Source organism: Anser cygnoides, chromosome 4 (assembly GCF_040182565.1).
Source record: "Anser cygnoides isolate HZ-2024a breed goose chromosome 4, Taihu_goose_T2T_genome, whole genome shotgun sequence".
Taxonomy (NCBI): Eukaryota; Metazoa; Chordata; class Aves; order Anseriformes; family Anatidae; genus Anser; species Anser cygnoides.
The window spans coordinates 63544587-63568370 of record NC_089876.1 but is presented as its reverse complement, the minus strand read 5'-3'; the positions used below and the strand labels follow the sequence as shown (position 1 = coordinate 63568370).

Sequence of the window (23784 nt, the reverse complement as noted above, 5' to 3'; positions counted from 1 at the left end):
CCTCCCTTTCTCCTGTTTTTTTTCACCTTCCCACGTCAGTGCAGTCTCCACCTTTAAGCAAGCCCTACCAGCCTTCTGCTGGGATTAGATTCTCCTGCACTTCTCACCGGGGTGGCCAATGACTGGGGGCTGGTTCTCTCCATCATTGACTCAATCCCGCCTCCTGCCAAACTGGGTTCTGCAGCCAAAGGACAGGAACTGCTCAGACAGTCTAACTCCTGGCATCTCTGTGGGAAAGGACACGCAAGAAAATCACAACAGACCTCTTAGAAACATAAGATGTAAAACTTTGACAGGGGCTCGATGAGGTGTCCAGGGCAGTGATGTGTTGAACTTACTGGTGCCCGGTGCTTCGAATTAGAGACTAACAGAGGTTTGAAGAGGTTTGAAGGGAGATCACCTGGTCCAGCCCTGCTCTGCAAGTGGGGCCTACTACAGTTACACTACACTGCTCAGGTCTTGGGGTCTTCTTCTTAAGGGAAGATAATGGAAAACGTCATGGGAAACAGGAAAGGCCAAGCTCAAGGCAAGTTACAATGATGAAACTTCTACCATATGCATCATCCAGTTTCAAATCCAGGTTAAATGGGAGTGTAGGAACAGCTGTCACCTTGCAACAACTCCGTTGTCACAGCTCTCATATGCATTCAACAAGCCACACCAGGCTCCTCCCAGTACAGTCATATTTGTAAGGTTTCTCCATCAATACAGATTCATTTGTAAACAATTCATCATACATGCTGGAGACCAAAATGTTCTTTGGAGGACCTGCTTGAGTTATTGCTGAAGTTTTTTTGTGGTAAGTGATGCACTGAGGGCTGTTTTTAAACATACAAAATTCTCTTTCCATCGGATCCTCGTCTATTTTTGCACTGCTTTGGGACATGCTTGGTGTTTTGCAAGAGAAGTGCAATGAAGATCACTTGCATCTAACAAAAGGCAAAGACATGTAAACATACGTCAAGGGAAGAAGTACTAACAGTGGCACGGTCTCTGTTTGCAGGTTCTGCACACAATGCTTTCTAGAGAGGTTCACAAGCACTCTTCCTACGGCTCAGCAGCAGGACAAGCGGCATTTTATTCATTGCTCATTGTTATCTTGTATCCTTCTCCCTCAGCTTTTACAAGCCAAAGAACACATTAGAACCTAGTTTCAGACCGCCCTGAATTAATCTGAAGCTATAAAACAGAGACCACTGGGAGAAACAGCAATTAGGTAAGCAAATGGGATTGCCAAAACCGTACATTTTTTGTTGGCTAGTAAAGATTAAAATGAGAAACAGCAGTCAGCGTTAAAAGAAAGTGCTTTACAACAGCAATAACTCATGCCTTCAACAGTTTTAGACAACTGAAAAAAACATCTATTAACACAACTAATTTTTAGGATGCACCAATAATTACCATAAAATAATTTGCAGGGTCCAATAATCCACCATAAAAATTTATTTTCTTAATTACAAAAAACTTTGCTATGCCGTGGGCAAGATTCTAGATTTGGTTTAGAAGGAAAACTTTGGTATAAAGGCAGAAAATGTTCATTAATTTTGGTATCTGGCATTCAGAGTTTAAAGTCTCCTGTTAAATCAGTACTGCAAGTTGAAACACGTTTCCTCTTCTTCAGCATAAAGCTTCGTCCAGCACACAGGTTCTGTAGTAACATCACTTCACTTATCTGAACCCAGCTCCCATTCACAGGAAAAACAGATCTGCAGAGCATTTTCCCAGTGTTGGAAGGCTGTACTATTTCCCAGTAAGGTTAGAATTAGAAAACCGCAAGTATAACAACATAATTCTCAAGCAAAACCAACTCCATTTAAAAATGAATCTTGAGATACTTATAGCACTGTAACGCAGGAATACACCATCTGATTCACGTGGTACAGACATGGCTCGTTGTTTTTCATTCCCTGTCCACAAAATAGAATCAATGCTAACCTGCAGCATTTTTGAAACATCACACTTGACTGGCAAGGCTTTGTCTTTCTGAATTTTAGAAAGCACTGAGATTTCTTGTCTCTGAATCAACTGCAAGTGAACTGCTGCTGTACCCCCATCCCAGCCCCGTAAGGGTAAAAGATTTTTGGTCACTCCAGCTTAACCATCGTTAACAATCAGGTTTTCTTTTCAGAAAGAAAATCATACTTTTTGACAGCAGCCCTTTTTAGACATGTAGAAAATGACTCGTTTTTATCAGTTCACCAAAGGGTCAATCCTTTAAACAACCGCACACATCTTACAAACATTTCCACAGAAAAGCACATCCATTTGTTATTGTAGCACACTGGCATTCACGTAATGTTCATTGTCTCCATGACCTCAAATCTCATCAAGCGTTCAAGTCTCCCCCAGGAGCAAGTGCTGGACAGTCAGGCTAATGGAGAACTTAAAAGCCCTATTAAGAAAAGCCAGAATTAGTGAGGACAAGAACTTCCCTCATCTGCTTTGCTGCCAGGCTGCTAGAATCCCCATCGGCTTTCAGTCTTATTACATCTTTTCTAGTTAGCAACTCCTTTCACAAAAAATAAAAAAAAAAAAAATCCATTCAGAGGCTTTTTGCCCACCTTTCTGGCTTCATGTCTTCTTACTGCTCAGTTTCTGTCTGTGCAGGTGAGTTTCAATCTCTTGCCTGAATACAAGCATCCCCAGCTGGCCGTGAGAAGCCTCGTTCATGGCCTTGGACTGCATGCACATTTTGTACTGCTCTGGGGCCAGCTCGTCCACACATCGCTTTTCGTGCCAGAGATGGAAGAGCCCCCTGACGGGCGTTCTGATCACAATGAGGTTGCTGTGAAGGTATTTGCGGTACAGGTGCACATCTTCACCACCCCAGCCTTTAATATCCAGGTCAAAGCCACCTGACACAAAGAAAACCCAGAATAACAACTACAAATGCATACCTCCCACTACCCAACGTGATGCTTTTCATTGCACTACAGCTGTTCTCTAGTTCCAGTCAGCCCTTTAAAACAGCCAACAACAAAGCGTTCAAATTCCTCAACCTCCAATCTTTAGCCACCAGCCAAAACTGATTTATTTGTACTAAAAAAGTGCTTAGATTTTGGTAATCTCTATGGCACCTGGGAGCAGTCTGAGCATCTAGCCAGATCACTGCTGCAAAGCAGAGACACAGCCACACTGGCCTGGGAAAGCGAAGCTGATCACAATTTTCTAAGCTTCAGTAAAACAGCAGATGTATTTGAGTATATTTTTCTTACCTATGTTGATAAAATCAGATCGGTACTGGCAAGTCATCCCAAAACCGAAGTCTCTCCAAAATCCTGTTTCTTTTTTAATAATCTGCATGGGAGAAAAGTAATGTTTATATGGGAGCGGAAATGCTTTCAGCATGAACAGCAGAGAAACAAGTCACTGAACATGGTCAGAAATAGGAGCAACTGCCCATTTATTATACATCATGTAATGTTTTTGTTGATCCTAAAACATCTACCAGCTTTTGTAGATATTTCATAGCATGTTTTTGCCAGGAAAAGCAGCCATGTCATTAGCTGTCATGGATAAACCCCCCTGATTAAGAATGATCAGGTTTCACTCCACTGCTGCTTTTGTAGCCCAAGTGGACAAATATCCCACCGCTCTCTGGAGTTTGCTTCTTTGGAGGTAAATCATCCTCCAAAATCATTAATTTTTTTCACGATTCAAATCTGATATAAGAAACATATTGGTAAGTCAGGAAGCCAGACTGCAGTAGAGCAGATGGTGACATCTGGATTGCGGACTGCAAGAGCTCTGGAAGAACACAGATGTTCTAATCTGACTGCAAAAATGACAAGTTTTTGATTACCTTAACTTTGACAAAAATTTGGAAAGTGGTAAGAATAATTTTCATTACAGAACTGTTGTAATCCAGCTAAAACTGGAGTCCAAAAACATTAGGTGGTGAATATATAACCTATAAAAGCCTTTGTCAGAATGAATGCGTGGTCTACATTGTCGAGGTGCACTGTGAAAATAAAGTGTATTATAGAAAGAAAATCAGAGCCATGAGAGGCCACGCATATCATTTTCAAAAGCAAATATAAACATATACATCACCACGGTCATAGTTCATGTGTGTGAGTGACCTAATCCCATATGGTGAGACATCCAAGAATATCAAGAGACTGGACAGGTATTTAAATCCCTTAAAGATGTCAGCTATACTTCATGCTCTTGAAGGGGTGATTACAAACCTACCCTTAAGCAGCTATTTTTGAAAATTTTGGCTTCACTTGCAATAATGTTAGAGGAGGTGATGAGGCAGGATTTCCATTTCTGGATTTACAAATCCAAGCATTTCCTTTACCAAAAAATCCTCTTCCAAAACAGTCTCTCTTGGTTTCTCATTCATGCCTCTCTCTTTTTGTTCCTTGTCATTTTAGCAATCATTTTTTTAATTATCATTATTTTTATTTTACTGCTCCTGTCGCTCTTTTTCTTTTCTCATTTCTTCTCTCCTCGAAAAATCCAAGCTACTGCAGAAGCCAATTAGAAGGAAACAAGATTGTATCTGTCAGGTCTGCACCATGACAAGGAATCTCCGTAACGATGCCCTTACAGCAAGCTACTCTTTTGCATTAGCATTATTATTTCCCATTAGTGCAAGTGGCTGCTTCACAAATCAATTTCTTTCAAACATTTCTGAAGGATTTTTTTTTCTCAGCAGCCCAAATACTGGGATAGAGATCTAACTGTCCTGTCTTAACGGCAGGGACCTGGCCTCATGCCCAGCAACTAATATGGACTGAAAATATTAAAATCTACATAAAAATGAGATTGGCAGTACTTCTTGAAATCAAGACGCCTTCCTGAAATAAGCATCACATTTTAAGATTCAAATATTAGCTATAAATATTTGCACAGTCCTGACAATGCAGTTTGTGGAATGTATGCTAGTTTGTGAGCTGAGCAGTATTTCCTTTCTGAGCACAGTGCTTGCAGGCCTGAGGACCTCTGATGGGACCTCATCAGACAGAGGAGCTAATGCAAATTCTATGGTATTGCCAGAACAGGTTTCCCTCTGAGACAAAACCAATGAAAAGAATTTTCCAGACACTGCAGTAACACAAAAAAAAAATTTAAGTGTGATGGCTTAAAAACAATTACATGAATGAGAAAGTATTTTTTAATCCCTGGGTGCTACACAGTCTCGATCTTTAACAACTTTTTCCCTACATCAGTAGTCTAGAGCGTGCTATATTTTAGAAGAAAGAAAAGATTGTCTGGCTACCTGTTGTGTAACACAATGAGCAGTAGCCCCCCTCCTCCCCAAAAAACATCAAACCTTTAAAAATATTTGGGGTCTAGTTTTCAAACTCATACTTCATTTTTCTAGATGGATTGCATGAGGTGGCTGTAGCAATGCCAGAAGATTGGACTCAGCCCCCTAGTGACTTTTTTTTTTCAGTTGTGACTGCTGCTGGGCTCTCAACAGCCCCAAACTCTTGACTACAGTGACAGTGTCCAGTCTGGGACACGACGAGCCCTGACTGATGCAGTGCCTGGCAAGCACCAGCTTTTGATCATGCAAGGAAAGGAAATATTCAGTGCAAAGAGGAAATGAAAGCAACATCAGGGACTTTCATCCTAAAAAAAAAAAAGCATGCCATGGAGGAGTTGTTTGTTAATTAGAAAATCCCTTCTGACAGAGAAGCAGAGTTTAAATTCTCAGGTTCTATGTATAAAATCTCCAACAAGGGTTAAAATAATTGGTACCGATATATTTCCCTAGGAAACAACTGCAGAACTCACAATGAGGTGACTGTTACAGTTAATTTTGTCTACATGGTACATGTCTTGTGCACCTCACTGTGCACAAAGAATAGGGAAATGCTACCCAATAGCACACGCACTTTTTAAAAAATGAAAGCTTTGTCCAAATAAAAACAGGCATTCGGAAGAACATATACTTACTAGCTGCTGTTCTAAAGATGGGATGGAATCCTGGTGGCCATAAATTATACTGGGGTTATACTGGCTGAAGAGAACAGGATAAAACACTTTCTTTCCTGGAAATGACAGTAAGTTATTTTTTAAAAAGCTGCATAAAACACAATTCATGCTCCTCCAGGATGCTTTCCATGCTGGACCAAAACCAGACATAGTGATACAAATTTTCAACCGAGCCTATGTTCTTTGCATGAGAATGAGAGGATAAAATCAACACAAGGATCCGGTTCCAGAAAGCAGAGATACTGAAGGCAAGGAATTCACTCACAGTGGGTGCAGGGGTGTTGTAACCTTTCAAAAGCCAAGAAGCAATGGAATTTTTATATGTGTCTTAATTAGTTCTCTAAGTTTCAAGAATGATTTACAGCAGCTTCATTACCAATTCAAATGTTAGAATACTTTGGTGAGGCTGTTATGCAATAGCTAAAAACCTGCTGAAAGGCTCTGTACTTAATGAGCAGCAGTACCTGGCTGTGTGTTCAATCTACAAGAGTTCAGGAATTCAGCTGTGAAGTATATGTCCACGTCGCAAAAAAAGAGAACAACGTTACTTCCTTTCCAGACTCGAGCTCCGATGTCTAATCCTTTGCCCCTGGAAAATTCTTCATTCAGCTGGATGAAGGTGAAGTTCTTGAAGTTGGCTGATCTAGGAGAAAGAAAACAGTCAGCAACTTACATTCTCCTTCCAGCTCTTAATACGAGTGGGGGTGGGAACCCAATATGAAAAAACTTACCTAGAAATCTACAGTATCGGGGTTTTCAGAGCAGTTTAGGGGAAGAGATGACCACTTGAAGTCTTGAGGAGATTTCCACTATGTCTACATCCAGAGTTTGACTCCCTTATTACTACGCTAGTATTCCTGTCAGAGACTTTCCTTGGGCAGATCTCACAAAAATCCCAACAAGGCTTAGACAGACAAAAAATATTGCCAGCAGGCAGATATAAAATACCTGTGGTCATATTACTGTGTCTATATAAGGATCTTCTTCCAGCGTGGAAATTATAACTAAGGGCTACAGAAGATCTAGCCAAGACCTTTTGGTTAGATGGCCAAAACCTCCTAGGTCCCGTGTGCTCTACTGAAATTGTCTGCACCTGACTCTGGGAGTCAGACTTCAGTCCTAACAGTTAAAGAGACATCTTCAAAAGCAGTAAGAAAGTTTGTGCCTGAGCACTGTTACCAGTTTGAAAGAAAAGCTGCACAGAGGTAAATTCAGTAAAATCTGCTTTGTGGCCATAGAGACCAGTACCATGAAACTGCAAATCTGGGACTGTCAGGATAATGCTGCTTTTATCTGATAGAAGCAAAAGAATGTTTTCTCCAATGCAGTCAAGGACGTTTTGGTGCAGCTACAAATTTGGGCAGCTAATTAGCCTCCAATTCATGGTACGAGTGCTGTGTTTGAACAGTACATCAGCAATTCAGATACTTACTTGGAGGTATTTTCAAGTATAGATTTGACTTCATTCATTTGTTCTTTTCCGAAGTAAACTACAGTGAGGTGAATTCTCCCATCCTGCTGAATGCCCATTTCCCTAGAAAACAGAGACAGATTTACGACTTGTCCTGCAAGTTAGCTTTCTTCAGCAACCAGCATCAGCTGCAGGCAGAGTAAGGTGGATCTTGGAAGGCATTCCTGAGGGCATGACTCACTGACGAGGGTCTCTGTACTGACAAAAGGGCTCACTGCCTGTCAGAAGGGACCTCGGACTATATTTGAGGCACATTTATCATCCACTCTCTCAGTGGCATTTGCTATAATAATAGGACAATGCTCAAACAGCCCATTCAGCCACAAGAACGATCAGGCAGGCATTGAATGTAGCACTTCAGAGAATATGAAAAGAACGAGAAGAGGGTTTTTAACAAGCTGTATGACCTCTACCTCTTAACCTTGTTTTTATAACAGATATTTCCAAGTTCAGAGTTTTGGCATTTTGTTAAGGAACATTTCCTAAAATCTAATATCAACTGGAGATCAAACCAACAGCCTAAGGATACAACCAATCTGACCTAGCAATAGACATCATGCCTCACTTGCACAATGTTTAGTCAGCAAGATTTCTCCTATCATCAGCAGAGAGATCAGCATGACCAGAGGGTGATTTTTCCCATCCCAAAAAAGCATTTATCAGATGGCTAATTTAGACAAGGAGCCTATTTATAGATGGCTGTAATTAGCAAAACAAATCCCATTGCAAGAGTCAGTATCTGTTGCTAAGACAGTCTTTTCTGGGCAGCTATGTAAAACTATATCTCAGTTAAGTTTTCCCTCCAAACAGCACCTCTATGCTGAAAAAGAAAAGGAGTTTAAAACTAACTATCATGAATTTCAAATACATTTCCTTTCTGCCTCTTATTGCCTTAATCTCTTTCTCAAACAGGGCCTGGCAAAGTGTCTGGGAGCACTAAATTCCTTTTTTTCCACTTGCAGTGTTCCTCTGCTACTAACGGCACGATATCCTTACAAGTGCCACATAATAGTGTGTGCCCCAGCAAACCAGATTTAGACACATAAGCCAGGTACATGCAAATCAGAAACCCTGATGACTGAAATACAATTGCTTTTACTGCTAAACAGTGCATTAAGATGCCTTTCAGTCTCTGTAATCTCAAAAATGATTTCTTAATGGCACAGTGAGATGTTATGTAAAGTAGCATAACTTTTACCGAGGGAGGCCTTGATAATTCCTGAAATTGCATCTTACTTTGCAAGTAAGATAAGCAAGATAAAGCAGAAGCAGTGCTGGAACGGAGACCCACCTGAAATTCTGCATGAATTGCCGAAATTTGCTAGCTCTCTTGGCCAAGGGCACAATGACATTAATAAGTGTGTCAGCCATATTGAGATTTTCGTTTTTGACTTGCATTACAGGACCAAACGGCCGAAATAGAACAATCTTCTTGAACTGATGTTTCGTGTCTCCTTTGAAAGTCAGCTCATACAACGTGCCTTTGTCTTTTTCTGTGCGGTAGATCCCTGCGTGAAGACAAAAGAGAAGTTTTTGAATTAAAGACGGGCTCTGGGGTAGGGGAGGGAAAGGATGCAGTCTTAATGTGCTACACCTGAGCTGAAAAAGCAGCAGAGGCACGAGACATTTACTATTAAATCAGTATGCAATTTGCTGTCGTTTGGAGGAGGTGGTCACTCTGGCAGCAACACAGCCTGGGCTGCAGGACTCATTTGGTATTCTGACGAGCACGCTCCTAGCCTTGGCTGAGTTACAAACCCCCGAAGGTTACCATTTGCTCACACACAGTATAACCCAGCAGACATACTGTCCTTAGCTTTCAGACTGATCCAATGGCACGCTGCAGGCATTTAGCCTCCACCCCAGCACACGGCATGCATGGTAATGGTGATGCAGATATTGCGAAAGGCAACCTGCCTCTCCGCAGCATGAGCAACTAAGCCATCTCTCAGAAAAACAATTTCCTGATCAACACATTAATTTCCTCATTTCTGGGAGGTGCTCTGCACCTTCTGCTCAAAGAAACTCCAGACGTGGCAAAGCTGCTTCATCAGAGCTGGTGCTAAGGTAAGGGAAGTCCACAGACATGTTTCTGGACAGGATTTCCTACACTAGGTGGTCAGTACTTTTGGATGTGTTTATTTCCTATATAGAATGAGCTTTTAACACATTCCATGGGTGAAATTAGTCCCACGCTGACAGCTGGCATGAACTGTAAAAGTAACGGTCACGTCCTACTGAAATACTATTCTGATACTGACTTGCGGAAAATGGACTCCATAGTCAGTAAGATTGTAAAGTAGGTATGTTTATTCAGAGCTGGGCAACACGGGGGGTAGTCCCACCAAAATCGTGTGCACCTGATGTGGCAATTTGCCTTGGTTATATGCAGCAAAGACTTACATATGCATGAAGTTTCACAATGTGCCTATACATATTCATAACCTATCCCCGCTTCATATTAAAAATAGTTCCAAGGAGTCATTTCCATAAGCTCCTCCAATCTGTGCTTGCACAGTGTCTCCTGGTGGTGGTCATCGGGGGTCGTGGGGATGAAGGTTGATGACTCTTCCTCGTCAACGCTAGTTGACCTCTTGTCTTTGCACAGACTCAGTTGCTCCTCGGCTCTTGTCCATCCGCAGGACGAGTTTCTGCCAGTTTCTTAAGACAGGCTCACACTCTTATTAAGAGACTGACCTTGGTAAGGGGCCCAAGGCTTCTTGCTTTAGTTAATTTGCACAATGCACAACAGTTAGCAAAGACACTAAGTAGCATCCTAGTTTAATGCTGTCAGCGCTCTATCTCTGCTTGATAAGATTCTCCTAACTCTCTCTCTCAATACTTTAAACACAATGTAGTTGGCAAAGAGGCTAGAGATTTTATCTGATCAACATGACACTTCAGGGCCTGCAGTGCATACAGCTTTTTCTTAAATCCACTAAGTTTAAGAAGGAAAAATGAAATGCTAGCTCTAAGTAGTTACACCTGCAGTAAAAATACTCACAGCTTCATCAGTGGAATAGTGTAATAGCATTGCTTTCCATCTCTTCAGAAATTCAAGAGTCAAGGAAAACATACCTGGAAGAAAATGCCTCAGCTTGATTTTTTTTTTCCTTCTCACCTGGTTATGAAGAACAGCTTAACCAAAACAATAGCTTTTTTTTTTCTTTCATCTTAGTTATTCCTTGATGTATAACATTCCTGTGCATCTGACCTGTAGATCATTGGCTCTGCAAAAATTTCTTGTGGCAGTCAAGGTCAAAGTCTCCTCTGAATGGCCAAGTGACACAAGCTCTTCATCTTGCATTGTAGGTCTCACATTGGTGTGCCCAGACCATCCAACAGATTCATGAGGTGTGGTTTTATCTAGCGTGAGTTCTGTGGACTGCCCCATCTTCACTACCATTGTCTAAGTGTTTATTCTTAAGTGAGGACTTCAGCTGGTTAGTATTATATGCAGAAAAATTATCTGTTATTCCCGTTGTGTTTTTCTTTTAAAAGAAGCTTATTCAAGAAATGCTCCATTCCTCAAGCATAGCAGACGAATGCAATGAAATAGCAGATCCATCATTATTTTGCTGCCAATCTTGTAAAACTGTGCCCTTGATTCCCCCTAGCTTTTTCTATACAGTCTGCCCAAGGTACAGACCATAAACTACATCTGTTACTGAACTTGAACCTGCACTAGAGATCATCTGAATGCTGACCAAACAGTCTGTACATTTCCTCCTCCTGGTGGTCAGAGAATGGAAACTGGGGCTTTCAATTCAGCTCTCTCACTTATTCTGACAGAAAGCTTGCTGCCAATCTGAGTGTATGGCTGGGTGCACTCATTTACAGTTTTTGAACACAGGTCTTGCCAAGGAAGTTTGTGTTGTGGCAGGGTAACATAGCCTTTTGACTAAAAGCTATTAAGCTAAACAAACAAACAAAAAAATAAATTAAATTTGCATTTTCTCCAGAGAGAAATGGATAGGAATGTTTTACGTTTGACATAGTGAATTAATATTTGTCATAACAGCAAAGATCCAAATTAAGTTATCCAACTTAATATCTACCAGGCAACATCTAAAACTCTTTTCTACATCCTCTCCTATTCCAGCCAAGAAACAATAACCCCATAAGCACCTCTTCCCCAGAGATATATACTGTATTAGAGGAACGAGGTGAGCTTTGCCAAATAAACAAGAGGCAGCTTAAAGCAGACTGCATGTGGCGACCCAAGGCTCCCCTCCTAGTACTATACAAACATCAGCAGGGGCTTCTTCCAACACCTCAGTTCTGTTCTGGCTGAAGATTTCTAGTACAGCTGAAGAGAAGCAACCTAGGTGAAGGCAAGGCTTCTTTGTGCAAGGTGATAATCCAGGAATTTATAATCCTAACATTTTATCTTAAAGAGAACTGTATGCGAGTTTAATGCATGTAATTAAACACAGCTATTCTCAGTTCACATTTACACCGCTTGTTTTCCTTTCTTACAGGATAAGCACCTAAACTGACAGAAAGTTATGCAGCTTTTTTAGAAACAGGGAACAAAGTGCTTTGCCCAAGGTCAGACAGCAAGCCCTGGAAATGAGCCTGAATGTCTTGAGTCACTGTGGGGACTCACCCAGCAAAACATCCTGCTTTTCACAAGATTTTTTTCCATTTCTGAAGGCACGGCTTCACTTATGCCATTGGGAATTTTTACATCACTCAAAGATGCAAACTGTCTCAAGTTTAAGAAATAAACTACAAGGAGGGGAAGAAAAAGGTTCCGAAAACAAAACAAAAAAAACCCCTTTCCTGAAAAGGTTGTTCCTGAAAATAGAGTACCTTGGAAAGGCTAGATGTTCACTATGGGCAAAAGAAGGTTAATCAATCAATCACCTCTTGCTTCCATTACAGCAGCTGTGTTTCAGGATTTGCACTGCTCCTTTCAGAGGCAAGAAAAAAAGCCTGTGGAAACCCAATATAAAAAGGTAAGTGACCAGAAGCCCTGGGTCAGCAGAGACTAGCCCTAATATGAAGCAAAAGGACAAGTGAGAGCAAAAAAAGAGACTTGGGCTGAAAGACTGACTAAAGAGCAGTAAATGTAAAGTCTTTGGAACAGCAATTCCCAGGGCACTCTGAAGAAATGGAAATACCCAATCTCTACTCATCATGGCAGGCAAACAAGCTTCAGAGACCTATATGGAAGTGACAGCTAGCACACAGTCATGCAATCTTATCAAAATGCTGTTCAGTGAATGCCAATTTCAGCCTCAGTTCCACAGACCGTAGGTTTCATGGTCTTCTGCTGCCAATAGAAACAGTCCCTGGAATGGTGCTCACTGCTGATACTCTGCTGGATGCCGTAGGAACCACTTTTAGGACTTATCAGTATTCATTGTTCCCTTTATAATTCAATACTACAGTGGTCTTCCCTCTCCAGAGAGAGGGATACAGCATCATATCCTTCAGGGAAGAGCATCATCCTTTCTCCCTGTCTTCTTCCTGGGAGAAACTGCCTCAGGTAGCCCATCCCCAGTACCTAACAATTTGAGAAGGCGAAGCCACTCCTCTTCATTTGTCTCAGACCTCATTTAACATTCCAATCACTAGCCTGCCACACACTTCAGGTAGAAAACTTATGATGCAGCATATTTGACAGTGCTGTGACAGGGCATTTCTGAAGCAATGCACAGAGTTTTTTTATTGGAACTGTTCCTATCGTGAAAGAGTATCCTCCGACAGTGATTACATTCACTTTTTTAACACTGCTCAGGCTTTTCAGAGTCTTCAAATTATTACCTCCGTCTTTGAGAAAATGAATGACTTCCAAATCTATAACAGCTCTGCTGCAATTACATAAATTAATGATCAGACCTGCTATTCTGCCCACTGAGCAACTGGCTTTCTACTGGAAACAGAACAATCCTTTGCCTGTTTAGGATCTTTTCCATGTTGTTTCTTAGTAACTCCTTGTGGCAGAAAACCTGTGAACGTGGTGTAGAAGTGGGAGGAACGAGGTGGCTGAGGGGAGGCTCAGAGCAGCTGAACAGCCCAAGTGCCTCTGTGAACAGAAAAGTGGAACAGAGCAGCAGCCAGACGGATGTGGTTCAGGCTCCAGGGAGAAGGTGTGGTTCTCTTGGTTTTGAGTGAGAAAAAATGGAAAATTCCACCATGTGTCAGCTATTACTCCTGGAAGGAGAACTGTCTGAGAAGCCTAGCCAAATTTCACGTAACCGCAGATCTGCTGAGAAGGAGTTTAGCTCAGGTGTATGGTAGTAAGGTCACAGTCTAATTCCCACACACAAGTAGTTTTATCTATAAACTGCAGAGGATACACTTATTTTTAGGGATCACAGCCACAGAGACAAAATATTTCTCCTTAAATGTAAGAATTTGAAGAATACTGAAATACTCTGCAAAGAGTAAAGGTACAAAATGGAGAAAATAAAAAGAGATACAGACCCTAATGAAGTTTATTGCAGCACACCATCACTCTGCCTATTGGTACATGTTAGCAATGAACTAGCACTGAAAAAGTGATAGCAGGCACCAGGTGCGAGCCACAAGAATAAAGAAATCCACACAAGAGCCTCAAGCAAACATGGTTTACTTGCATCATTCGATATGCCAGTAATAGTCAGGATCAGCAGCACACTTGAGCAAAGAGGACTAAAGCAGGTGTCAAAGGCCTTGCTGAACTGGGTAGAAACAAAGAAGTCTCACATCAACAGCAGCAGTTCAGGTTTTGAATCCATCCCTGACCACGATTACCTGATTTTTGTGTCATCCCTCCACCTGCCCAACCTGAAGGCAAAAGCAGGAACCCCATCTTTAACATAAGGGATGCACGCAGCTCACGTGTGCTGTTGTTTCTGAAGCAGCTGGATGACAAAAAGAGGGTTAAGTGTTATTACTTCCAATGCAGAACTGGGTCACATCTCCCAGAAAGCTCCAGCTACGCAGGGCAGCTCTAGAAAATGGAAACAGCTGGCTCTGCTGGCTGGGTAACACCACTCATGGTTGCTGTGTTGCTCAACTGGTGCAAAGCAGCCAGAAGCTGCCACGAAATCCAGCCTGTTACTAACTTGTTACACAGGGGTTGTCTCCAAAGCAAGTTTTGAGTCCAACTGATACGTGAAATGCAGAATTGGAACCCCTCTCTCTTCTCCTCATGATATACAGCGCAATGGATTTGTTTTGTGCTTTGATCTGCAGTTTTTGCTGTTCTTGGAGAATGGAGGATGTGGGAAAGACTGCCAAGAGGTGACAAACTTCCAAAGCAACTCTGCAGGGAGATCTTCTGCCAAATCAGCTCTTTGTGTCCAGATTGAATGCGTGGATCCCTACATTTGCAAACAAATCAGTCTGCACAGCTGAGTAAGAATAAGGATTTGTTACCTTTCATTTACAGAGGCACCTGCCTTGCAGGGGAGGACACAAGGCAGGTTTCTTGAGCTCACACCGAGTTGCAGGTGAGGCTCCCTCCTTCTGAATTCACTCATTACTGAATGTGTAAGTCAACGAGGCAATTAGTGCATGAAAACAAACCACAGAGCCAGCACTGCAGAGCTGCAGCATGCATCCCTTCCACACGCCTGCCTGCACACCGGTTTCTGCCTTGTTCCTCAAGGACAGCACTGGTAAGCAGGCAAAGCCCCTGGGTTGTGTGTGCATAAAGGCAGGCTCTAAGAGAAAGGTAACTTCAGTGAAATATTGAGCAATATACAGCAAGAAATGTCTCCTCCTTTCTCCTCAGCCTCTCCCTGTGAAGCAACTGGTGCCAAACACTCATACGTGCTTGTTCAGATCCTCAGAGTATGACGACAGCTCCTATAATAAACAGTGGCAACATTTTGAAATGGTAAACTGAGCAAGCCGCAGGAAGCAGACTAGAAGCAAGTAGCCCCGTGCTGCACTCAACTGCTAACAGGCAGGAGAACTTGCCAGTTCTCCGCCCATGCCCTTGTCCCATCTCTGAGCAAGAAGAATTTGGCTGGCATGGAAGAAATGCTGGGACCAGAAGAGAGCCAGGACCTGCCTCAGCAGGGCCTCCAGTCTGACCAACTTGTGCCCAGGCTGTGGGAGGCACCTGCCCACCTGCAGGTGTGACCTGGCACGGCCTCAGGAATCTGCTTCTCTGCACACCACGGTCACCAGAGAAACACGCAGAGCAGCCGGGAACTGGCCACCGCACAACAGCAAGAGTTCGGTCATCACATGGAGGATGCATCTTGCTCTGTTCATTAAAGCTAGGTGAAGAGAACAATTAACAGCAAAATCGGTAGTAATGCGGGATAAGCACAGGGGCTTGTGTTCAGCACAAAGCAGCCATTCCATAAAAGGTGGGCGTCTTACCTACAAGCCCTCCGAGTCTGCAGCAAGATCATCTCAGGATCAGGAAGACAAGTTTCTCCTCCTCTGTCAAACTCAGCTAGCTCAGCTGTGGATTAAATCTCTCTCACAGACAACATTACTGAACGACAAACAGGGAACATAACAGTTCCCGTGAAGTGAAACTAGGACGGCCATATTACAAGGCAAGACGTAAGCTTTCTTAGTCGCTAAGAAACAGTCGTGAGCCCTTGGAAACAAGATCTGTGAAATCTTGTCCTATACGTTTCTGCTGCACACATCCCTGTCCTTTAACTCAGAGCTCAGACTTCACAGCTGCCGGAATACATCTGGTGCCTCTGGCTAGGAAAAAGCACCTGGCTGGAAACAAGTAGGCATTTCAGACAGAGGGACAGAAGGCAGGATGTAAAAACTGGTTGTTAGAAGTGGCACTTTAAAAATCCACGCTGACTGCCTCAGTATCGTATGTACGAGTGAAGACAAGTGTCTGTTTAACTCCTTGCAGAACTCAAAGGCTTCTGAGGCACGTGCAGGACTCCCCCCCTCTCAATTACTTCACCGCTGAATGGGTAAGCCACGTGTCACCTCATGTAAGAATCCAAGGGCTCAGTTTAGAATCCACCCCCAGTATGGGAGATTCCTTTTAAAGGTTGAGGTTTCCATAGCCTTTTGAGGCTACAGGTGGCATCAGCTGAGTTCCTGAGCTCCTCAGCTGCCGCCCTCAGAACCTGTCTCACCACGGCCCCGTTGCCTCGGGTGGAACTGTGCAGGTGGAGTGAGGGCAACACCAGAGTTTGGGTTTGAACTGGAAGTGCAAACTTTAACACTGGTGACAGAGGTGGGATTACAGCCTGTGATTTATTCCTTGCTTTGTCAGCTCTGAAGTGACCATGACGAGAGAACCCAAAGCACGTGTTGGTGGTCACTACGAGAGACTGACAGGCTCTGTTGTCCCCAAGTCCAGCTCCCCAGAAAAGCTGGCACTCTGCAGCTGTGCCCAAGGCAGCCTCACTGGCTCACAGCACTAACGCTGTCTCAGACACGTGTGCTGCCACACCGCACCCCCTCAGCAGCACCACGCACGTGGACTCCAACCCGCCGCCTGCACACAAACCTTCAATGAAGTCTGAGGCTGTGTACACACGGCGCTTTGCGTTGCTGTCTCCCTCTGGATTGTTCAGACTCCCAACGGCTAACTCGATCACCTCCACCAGCTCATCTCGCTTATCCTTCCTCACGGGCTTCTCTTCTGGGTGGCGCGTCAGCCCCATCTCCAGCTGGTACACCTTCTGCAGGGTAAAGCTCTCAAAGGGCACGGCCGCGTACTCCGTGGACAGCTTAACGCCGCTGTGCACCTCTGCTCTGTCTATTTGGGAACGGAGGAAAGCCAGCAGGTTAGCCTGGGCCTTCTCTGAGTTACCGGGGTCAAGCCGAACATCCAAGGGGTCTGGGAACTGGTCCTGCACGTTCTTAAGCTGTTCGCTCCTGCCCTGGAGCTCAGCCTTCAGCTGGGCAATTTGTTTCTTCAAGCTGACGATGTAATTGCGGTGCTGCTCTTCTCGCTCCTGCAGAATAGCTTCGTACCCCTCCTTCACAGTCGGACTGTGCACCCTGGGCAAGGCAAGCTGCTCGTTGTCACCCCTGGGCGTGCAAGCCAACATGTAAACGATAGACACGGAGCAACAGGCCACCACCAGCAGGCCTACGAGTCGGGGGAGAAATATAATAAACCCTCGCCGGAGCATCATTTCTCAAAAAGCAGAGTCTAAGCCTAGAGGTGCAACAGTTCTTACATCCATGCAGCGCCACAGAGGCCCCTGGATTTGGAGTACTCTTCCACAGATGCATGTATGGACAGGAACTGGCTTGTCAGCTCTCTTAAAATGGGTGCTCTGCCCGCATTTTGGGCTCTCTCTGGTGTTTACCTAGCAGGACCAGAAGACAAGCTGCAGAGCAGGCAGGACACCTCCTGATCCTCATGGTAACACCTGCACTGCTGCAATGTGCTCAGCTGGTGTCTGATGGAGCCTGAGGACCTGAAAGACAAATGACAAGGACAGTTGTTCAGGCACATTAGAATTTGGTCAGTCAGTCTGCACTGTCAAGAGCATCCTATGAATTTACTGTCATTTCTGAACTGCTCTGGTGAATCTCAGAGCTGTGAGGTGCTTGTGCTAACATCCAGGAGGTGCTAAGACCTTTATGCACACAATCCTGCACGCACGTGCTTCATTTTAACACCATGACCAGGCCCATTGCCGATGAAAAATCTAATCCAGGCCTCAGAGTCTGTCATGCTTTAGGACTACCAGGAAGTCATCATCTGTTACTTCCCAGTCAGGTGCTAAGGCGGCTCAGCTCATCCAAGCAATGCTGGCCCTCCAAGTTCTCAGCTCCTGGAGCGCACACATTTTGAAGGCAGGCAGTCCCACGGATATACAACACGCTTCAGCTTCCAGGCATGTTCTTCCAAAACACCAGGTGGCAAACGTGGTCCTGTTCAAATACATGAAGCTCGATCTGGAGCAGCAATTCTAGTTTCTAGAACTAGCTCCTACTAGAGTCTACGAATTGCAAACCAGGTATTTTGTTTGGTGTGTGTGAGTGTCAGCCCAAGAGGGAACAGTGACAAGGTTTTTAACAGGTGACAATACAGAAAGAAACTAGAATCCTATCAAGGCCAATTGCTGAAACTCTGCTTAAGTTTGACATATCCTCCCAGGTGCTCCAGGTTTATCCTGGGAGGATAAACACAAAGAACTAGAGACAGGGTTTTTCAGAAGCATTCGGATCAAGTCTTACTCAAAATGAGGGGAAGCTTTGTTTCCATCCAGCAGGCTGTATCATCATTTTAAGGCCCTCTTTGGTTTCTCATAACATTAAAAAAATGTCTTGCAACAACGCCTCGTACTACTCTGTTTTCCACATATGCTCTCTGCCCAGGAGTAAAAACCAAAGAGGAGGTTTAGGGAAAATCAACCTAGGCATTTTTAAAACTAAGGGAAGCTAAAACTCTGAACATAATCTTTTTTTCTTTAATTTTCTTTTTTAATAAGGCTTCCTTGAGTACAGTTAAAAACAGGAAAGAAAAATTAGATGACTTAACATCAATATTGATCTAGACGTAAGCTACATTAAAACAATTATGCTGACAACACTACCAGTGGGATTTTCAAAACCCCTCAGTTTTGGCACAAGTCCGGACCTATGAAAGGAACTTCTTCATTTATTAGTCTGACAGTAGACTTAGAGCAAAGCTGAGTAACATCCTAGATTACACTGTGAGAGTGCATAGTTAGACTCGAACACAATCAAATTAAGCCCTCCCTAGTCTCCTCTTGGATGCTTGCATTCCATTATGACAGGCTTTTGCAACAGAGATTTGTAGCCTCATTAGTCAGACATCCTTTCTGGCAGACCCCTAGGTAAAAACAGTTTATCTAAGAAAGCACGTGCTTTTCAGAGTTATTTCTAGTGTCAAGCCAAGGACTTCTGTAGGACTTTTTATCAACGTCAGTGTCTTGCTGGCCTATTACTCTGTATGCAGCAATTATCCAGTGATATTCCTGATATTTTAGCTATTATCAATATTTTAGCAGTCTGAAGATTTACTTAAAAAAATAGAGGAGGAATTGAAGGGACTAGAGCAAGCTATAAAAATATTACCATTATTTTTCTCAAAATAATGCTGGATGGCTATTTAGTATTTACAGGATTCTCCAGAAAACATCAGTGTTTTCAAAGGAAGAATTGCTGATGTTGAAGAAAATATTTAAGCAACCGGAAAAAGAACAGGACGAAGTTGACATCCTTACCTTTCTGCAGTGATCTTCTCTTTGGAACATCTTGGTCTGCTACAGCTGCTTCTCAGCTTGCCACAATCATCTCTTGTTTATCTCCCTTCTTATGTCCTTCCCAGAAAACGCACGTACTATAAAAAGCACTGTCAACCTCACAACACCTCTTCATTGCTTTCACATTTGCCAGCTGCCTACATCTTCAGTCTGCCTCCTGCGCAGTGAAGGGCTGTAGTGGAGACGCTTCCTATGGATGCACTATAAAAGTTGGCCTCCTGCAACGTAAAGGAGCTTGTCAGAGCACGGAAATTAAGCTGGGCAGTTCTAACTCTACAACAGATCTGGCTAGAGGACTGCAAGAAGGTAGTGTGCAGTGAGACAGGGTCAGGAAGTGGTGAGATGCAGTACATAAAGCACTGCTGTGCTTGTATGCTTCAGTTCACACAATTAGTCCATTGACTGAATTGGCAGAAGCTGAACATCACTGAAAGGATTAGTTGTGCTAACATGGCCTAAACTGAAATTACATCCCAATGGCTTAGATAAACACACAATTTCATTTCTATAAGCAGCATTGGATTCAGGTTTTGGGTGAAGAGCTCTTCAAACATTGACCTTAAAATATATGTGCATATATAGCTGTATTTGCTCAAACATACTGGGTCTCTCTTTAGGGGACTCTTTTTCCTGACTAGTTTTCTGGTTTGTAATCTTACCCATCAGTGAAGCATCTTAAACACATTTTGGGACAATAAATTAATTGAGCTACTCTGTCCTTTGAACCAGCATTGTCATTACAAGAAATTCACACCATGGGTATTTCTACCTCCTTCAGGGAGATTTTACCATCACAGCTGGAGGCATCCTAACAACAAGCACTTATTTCTTGCCCTCTGTTGCGAGAGCTGTCTTATTAAGTTGGACTGGTGGCTTTGGAGACACTGCTTTACAGACTGCAATTGATACTTAAATATAGAGATGCTACTGTACTGTGCTATCTGATAGACGTGCTTGTGAAAGCAGTCTCCATCCGTGCCAGTGCCAAAAAAAGCAGCTGAAGTCAACACTGAAGGTGGTCACGGCTGCAGCATCTCAGCTGCGCAGACAGTACCAGCAAGCCAGGGATGGGAAAACTCCTCCTAACAACCATCCTGTTGATTTCGCCAGACCTACAGTCTCACACCAACTGAGCGAGCCTGAGGTGAAGTGGAGACAAAATGAAATGTCAGTTTTTTCCAGGAACTGACAAAAACACCTCTGTGTTTGACAGCAGTCAGCTGCATCGAGTAGTATTAGTCTGTTTGCAAAGAGGAGCTTTAACGAACACACAGGCGTTAGTCTGATAGCCAAGGAAAAGAACATGAATTCTAAAAAAGGCTCTGTTTGCCAAAACATCTTCAACCTCAGCTCAACCTGCTAGCCCAGCCAGAGGTCAGCCTGGCTCACAGAGGTGCTTTTCATGTGTGTCAGGGAGCCTGGCCCTGAAGACGACCTGAACGAAGCAGCAGGTTCTGTCCCCACTGCAAGCACCGCGAAAGCTGCTCTGTACAGTGGAAGGTGCTGCACCCAGCCACTGGGAGTGGCAAAAATTAGGAAAATTGGTCTGAAACTTTGGATGGCATGTACCCCCTACTCTTACTCACCAGCATCTGGATTTTTAACGGACTATGGAGGTACAGGAAATAAAAACATAAAAAAACAGCATGTTTCAAGCCTGAATTTTTGGCACTCAAAAGACCAAAGCGTGAATTCATGCAGAAGAGAGACTCAAAATAATATAAACATTATATCTTTATATAGGCTTCTCCCCTCTGAGCTCTGCACTCTCTTTACTCTTCATGTTGAGGACAGAAACAGATGGCAGAAGAACAGTCATATCTGCAGACAACAGTCTCTCAGCATGTATGGCATGGACAATGCCAAATAACCCCATGTTTTTACGTACTTTCTGCCACAGCTTCTCATCACAGGTTTAACTGAGACTAGCAATTGCCATTTTAGAAAACAAAACTTTTGTGTTTTTTTTTTTTTTAAATGGTGAATGGCAGAAGCTGCAATTAGTTTTCATGTAGGTGTTTGAAAGGTCCTCACTGAACAGCAGCACACGTCACGGTGAGATTTCACTAGAATCATATTAACCACCAAAATGAGCCGCAGGGAGAAGGAAACAGATGTTTCACCCAGACTAAGTGCCTTACAAAAAAATACTGCAGCCACTTGGCATTTGCCTTGAGCTTTCTAATTACAAGGACTGAGCATAGCACTGCAGACAAATTAATCTGCTTTAAATGTTAGAAACAAGATTGCCCCAATGCCACCATCCCAAGCAGGCAGAAACTCAAGCCACTCATCACCAGGGAACATGTCACAGGGTTTAAAATCTAGTCTCACCAGTGTCTAAGACGCACGAGGAGGGAATGCAAGAAGAAATGATTTCTCCTTAATGACAAATCATTTCTCACTACTGCTCAGTCCATGGCATCCGATCTATGTCGTCTGCCCAGGGATGACTTATACAAAATGCTGCATAAAAGGAAGAGCCCATCTGTTAAACTGACTGGATGCACCTTCACAGTCTTTCTTTATTGTCACCTGTTAAAAACTGTATCACTGCCCCCCCCCCCCCCCCGTGAGCTGACACTCACACATACGAAACAAACCACTTAAAATCCTAATATCTGGTTTGCAATTCACACAACACTTGAAAGAGGAATAAAGGATTGCTAAGAAATTGCATCCAGAATCAAAATGCTGACTAAAATTGTCAAAAGCTAAATGCTACCTGAAGACAGTAGCTAACTTAAAGGTAAAAAACCTTTATTTCTTAATCTGATTCCAGAGCTATTTTATAGAAAATCTTGCACACATTGCCACCTGTAATCTCCAAGAGAAAAGTGTCTAACTCCACCCACAGGAAGACAATTACACTGTTCCCCTCTATAATTAACAATTACAATCCAATCATCTTGCAAATCGGGTGCCACAACTCTTAGAAGCAGTCTTAAACAAACCAAGAAACCCTCAAAATGATGACTGGCAATGGAAACACTATGCTCTGCTCTTGTGAAGGAAACGAGTAGTAGCTGGGTTTACCTTCAAGATACACCTATATGCTCCTCACTCTAAAAGTTAAAAAAAAAAAAACAACAAACAATACTGAAATTATCACTTCTACATTCATTAGTACTCCAGCCCCTCAGGCTGCTATTTTGATCATTTCCCTCTTATCAGGGTAAATCAGTAACTTTACCTAACCACACTGACTGCCAAGCCTCTCCAGTGGAGTTTGGAGGTCCATGTGTACTTGGTGCATTAGATCATCCACCTGGATGCAGTCTCCGTGTTTGTGCAGGTGATTCTTTCCCAAAGACAGTCCAGGACAGAAATCCAGAGGCACTCTGAAAGTCTTCTGCTCTTATAAGCAGTAAGCATGGTATAGTTTCAATATGAAATATAGTTTTTACAGTAATCATTAGTTCTAATGCAAAATCTCGGGAGTATTGGGGCCCGCCTGTCCTGCCTGTTTATTTCTGTAGATGTATCGACATGGATACAAACACAGGAGTGAAAGTACCCTAGCTTTCCACTCTTCCTTGTAAAGAAATGAATTTTAAAGCAAAAACAAAAAATAAAACAAACAACAAAAAAAAACCACAATGTAAGTGTTAAACCTCAATTTCTAACTACATTCCAAAAGAACCAATGTCTAAAATTATCTCCACAAACCAACACCATTTACTACAAAAGAGAACGGTTTTCCTTTAAGTAACTGCATCAATTCTCCTCCAGAAGCATTACCTGTTGAAGACCCGGCTGTTTTCCACAGAAGCAATTGCATGAGTCTGCATTAGGGAAGTGATTTTTGCGTGAGACACTCAGATTTTTACCACACCACACCACACACCCTTCCACAATACACCACCTCCCTCTGCTAAACGCAGTAGCTTGTAGTTACAGAAGCCCACACGTTCTCAGTACCACTGTTAGTTGGCTGTGCTACGGGACACCTCCAGAAGAACTGTGAGAACGAGTCAGAAACCCACCTTTTCCTCAGAAATCCCCAAATTTTGCCCAGTTTGTACCACAAGGCTCTCCAGGCACGCATAACATTTTACTCGTGTTTGTTTGCAACAGAGCAAGACAGGCAAAATGCTCTGCTCAGTGCTAGAAAACATAGCAGTCTGCTTCCTTTTACAAAGTAACCACAAATGCCAAAAATCCTTTGGAAACCAATGTGTTTGC

The 23784-nt window shown here is 43.1% G+C and overlaps 1 protein-coding gene across 11 annotated transcripts in view; it reads right to left on the bottom strand.

Annotated features, from left to right (window-relative positions):
* The window catches only part of CSGALNACT1 (chondroitin sulfate N-acetylgalactosaminyltransferase 1), a 63702-nt gene that overhangs the window by 11110 nt on the left and 28808 nt on the right, over positions 1 to 23784 (bottom strand). For 9 of the 11 annotated variants that reach the window (XM_066996280.1, XM_048049732.2, XM_048049738.2 and 6 more), the window contains 8 exons: positions 19561 to 19817; positions 16860 to 17781; positions 8712 to 8928; positions 7382 to 7483; positions 6414 to 6592; positions 5911 to 6005; positions 3216 to 3297; positions 1409 to 2855 (listed from right to left, as the gene is read on the bottom strand). In XM_066996280.1, the coding sequence (XP_066852381.1) occupies positions 2572 to 2855; positions 3216 to 3297; positions 5911 to 6005; positions 6414 to 6592; positions 7382 to 7483; positions 8712 to 8928; positions 16860 to 17493 (1593 nt within the window). In that variant the 5' untranslated portion in view covers positions 17494 to 17781; positions 19561 to 19817 and the 3' untranslated portion in view covers positions 1409 to 2571. Of the gene's footprint in view, positions 1 to 1408; positions 2856 to 3215; positions 3298 to 5910; positions 6006 to 6413; positions 6593 to 7381; positions 7484 to 8711; positions 8929 to 16859; positions 17782 to 19560; positions 19818 to 23784 lie in introns of those variants that run through there. The other 2 variants (XM_066996282.1, XR_010831217.1) reach the window with 2 other exon arrangements.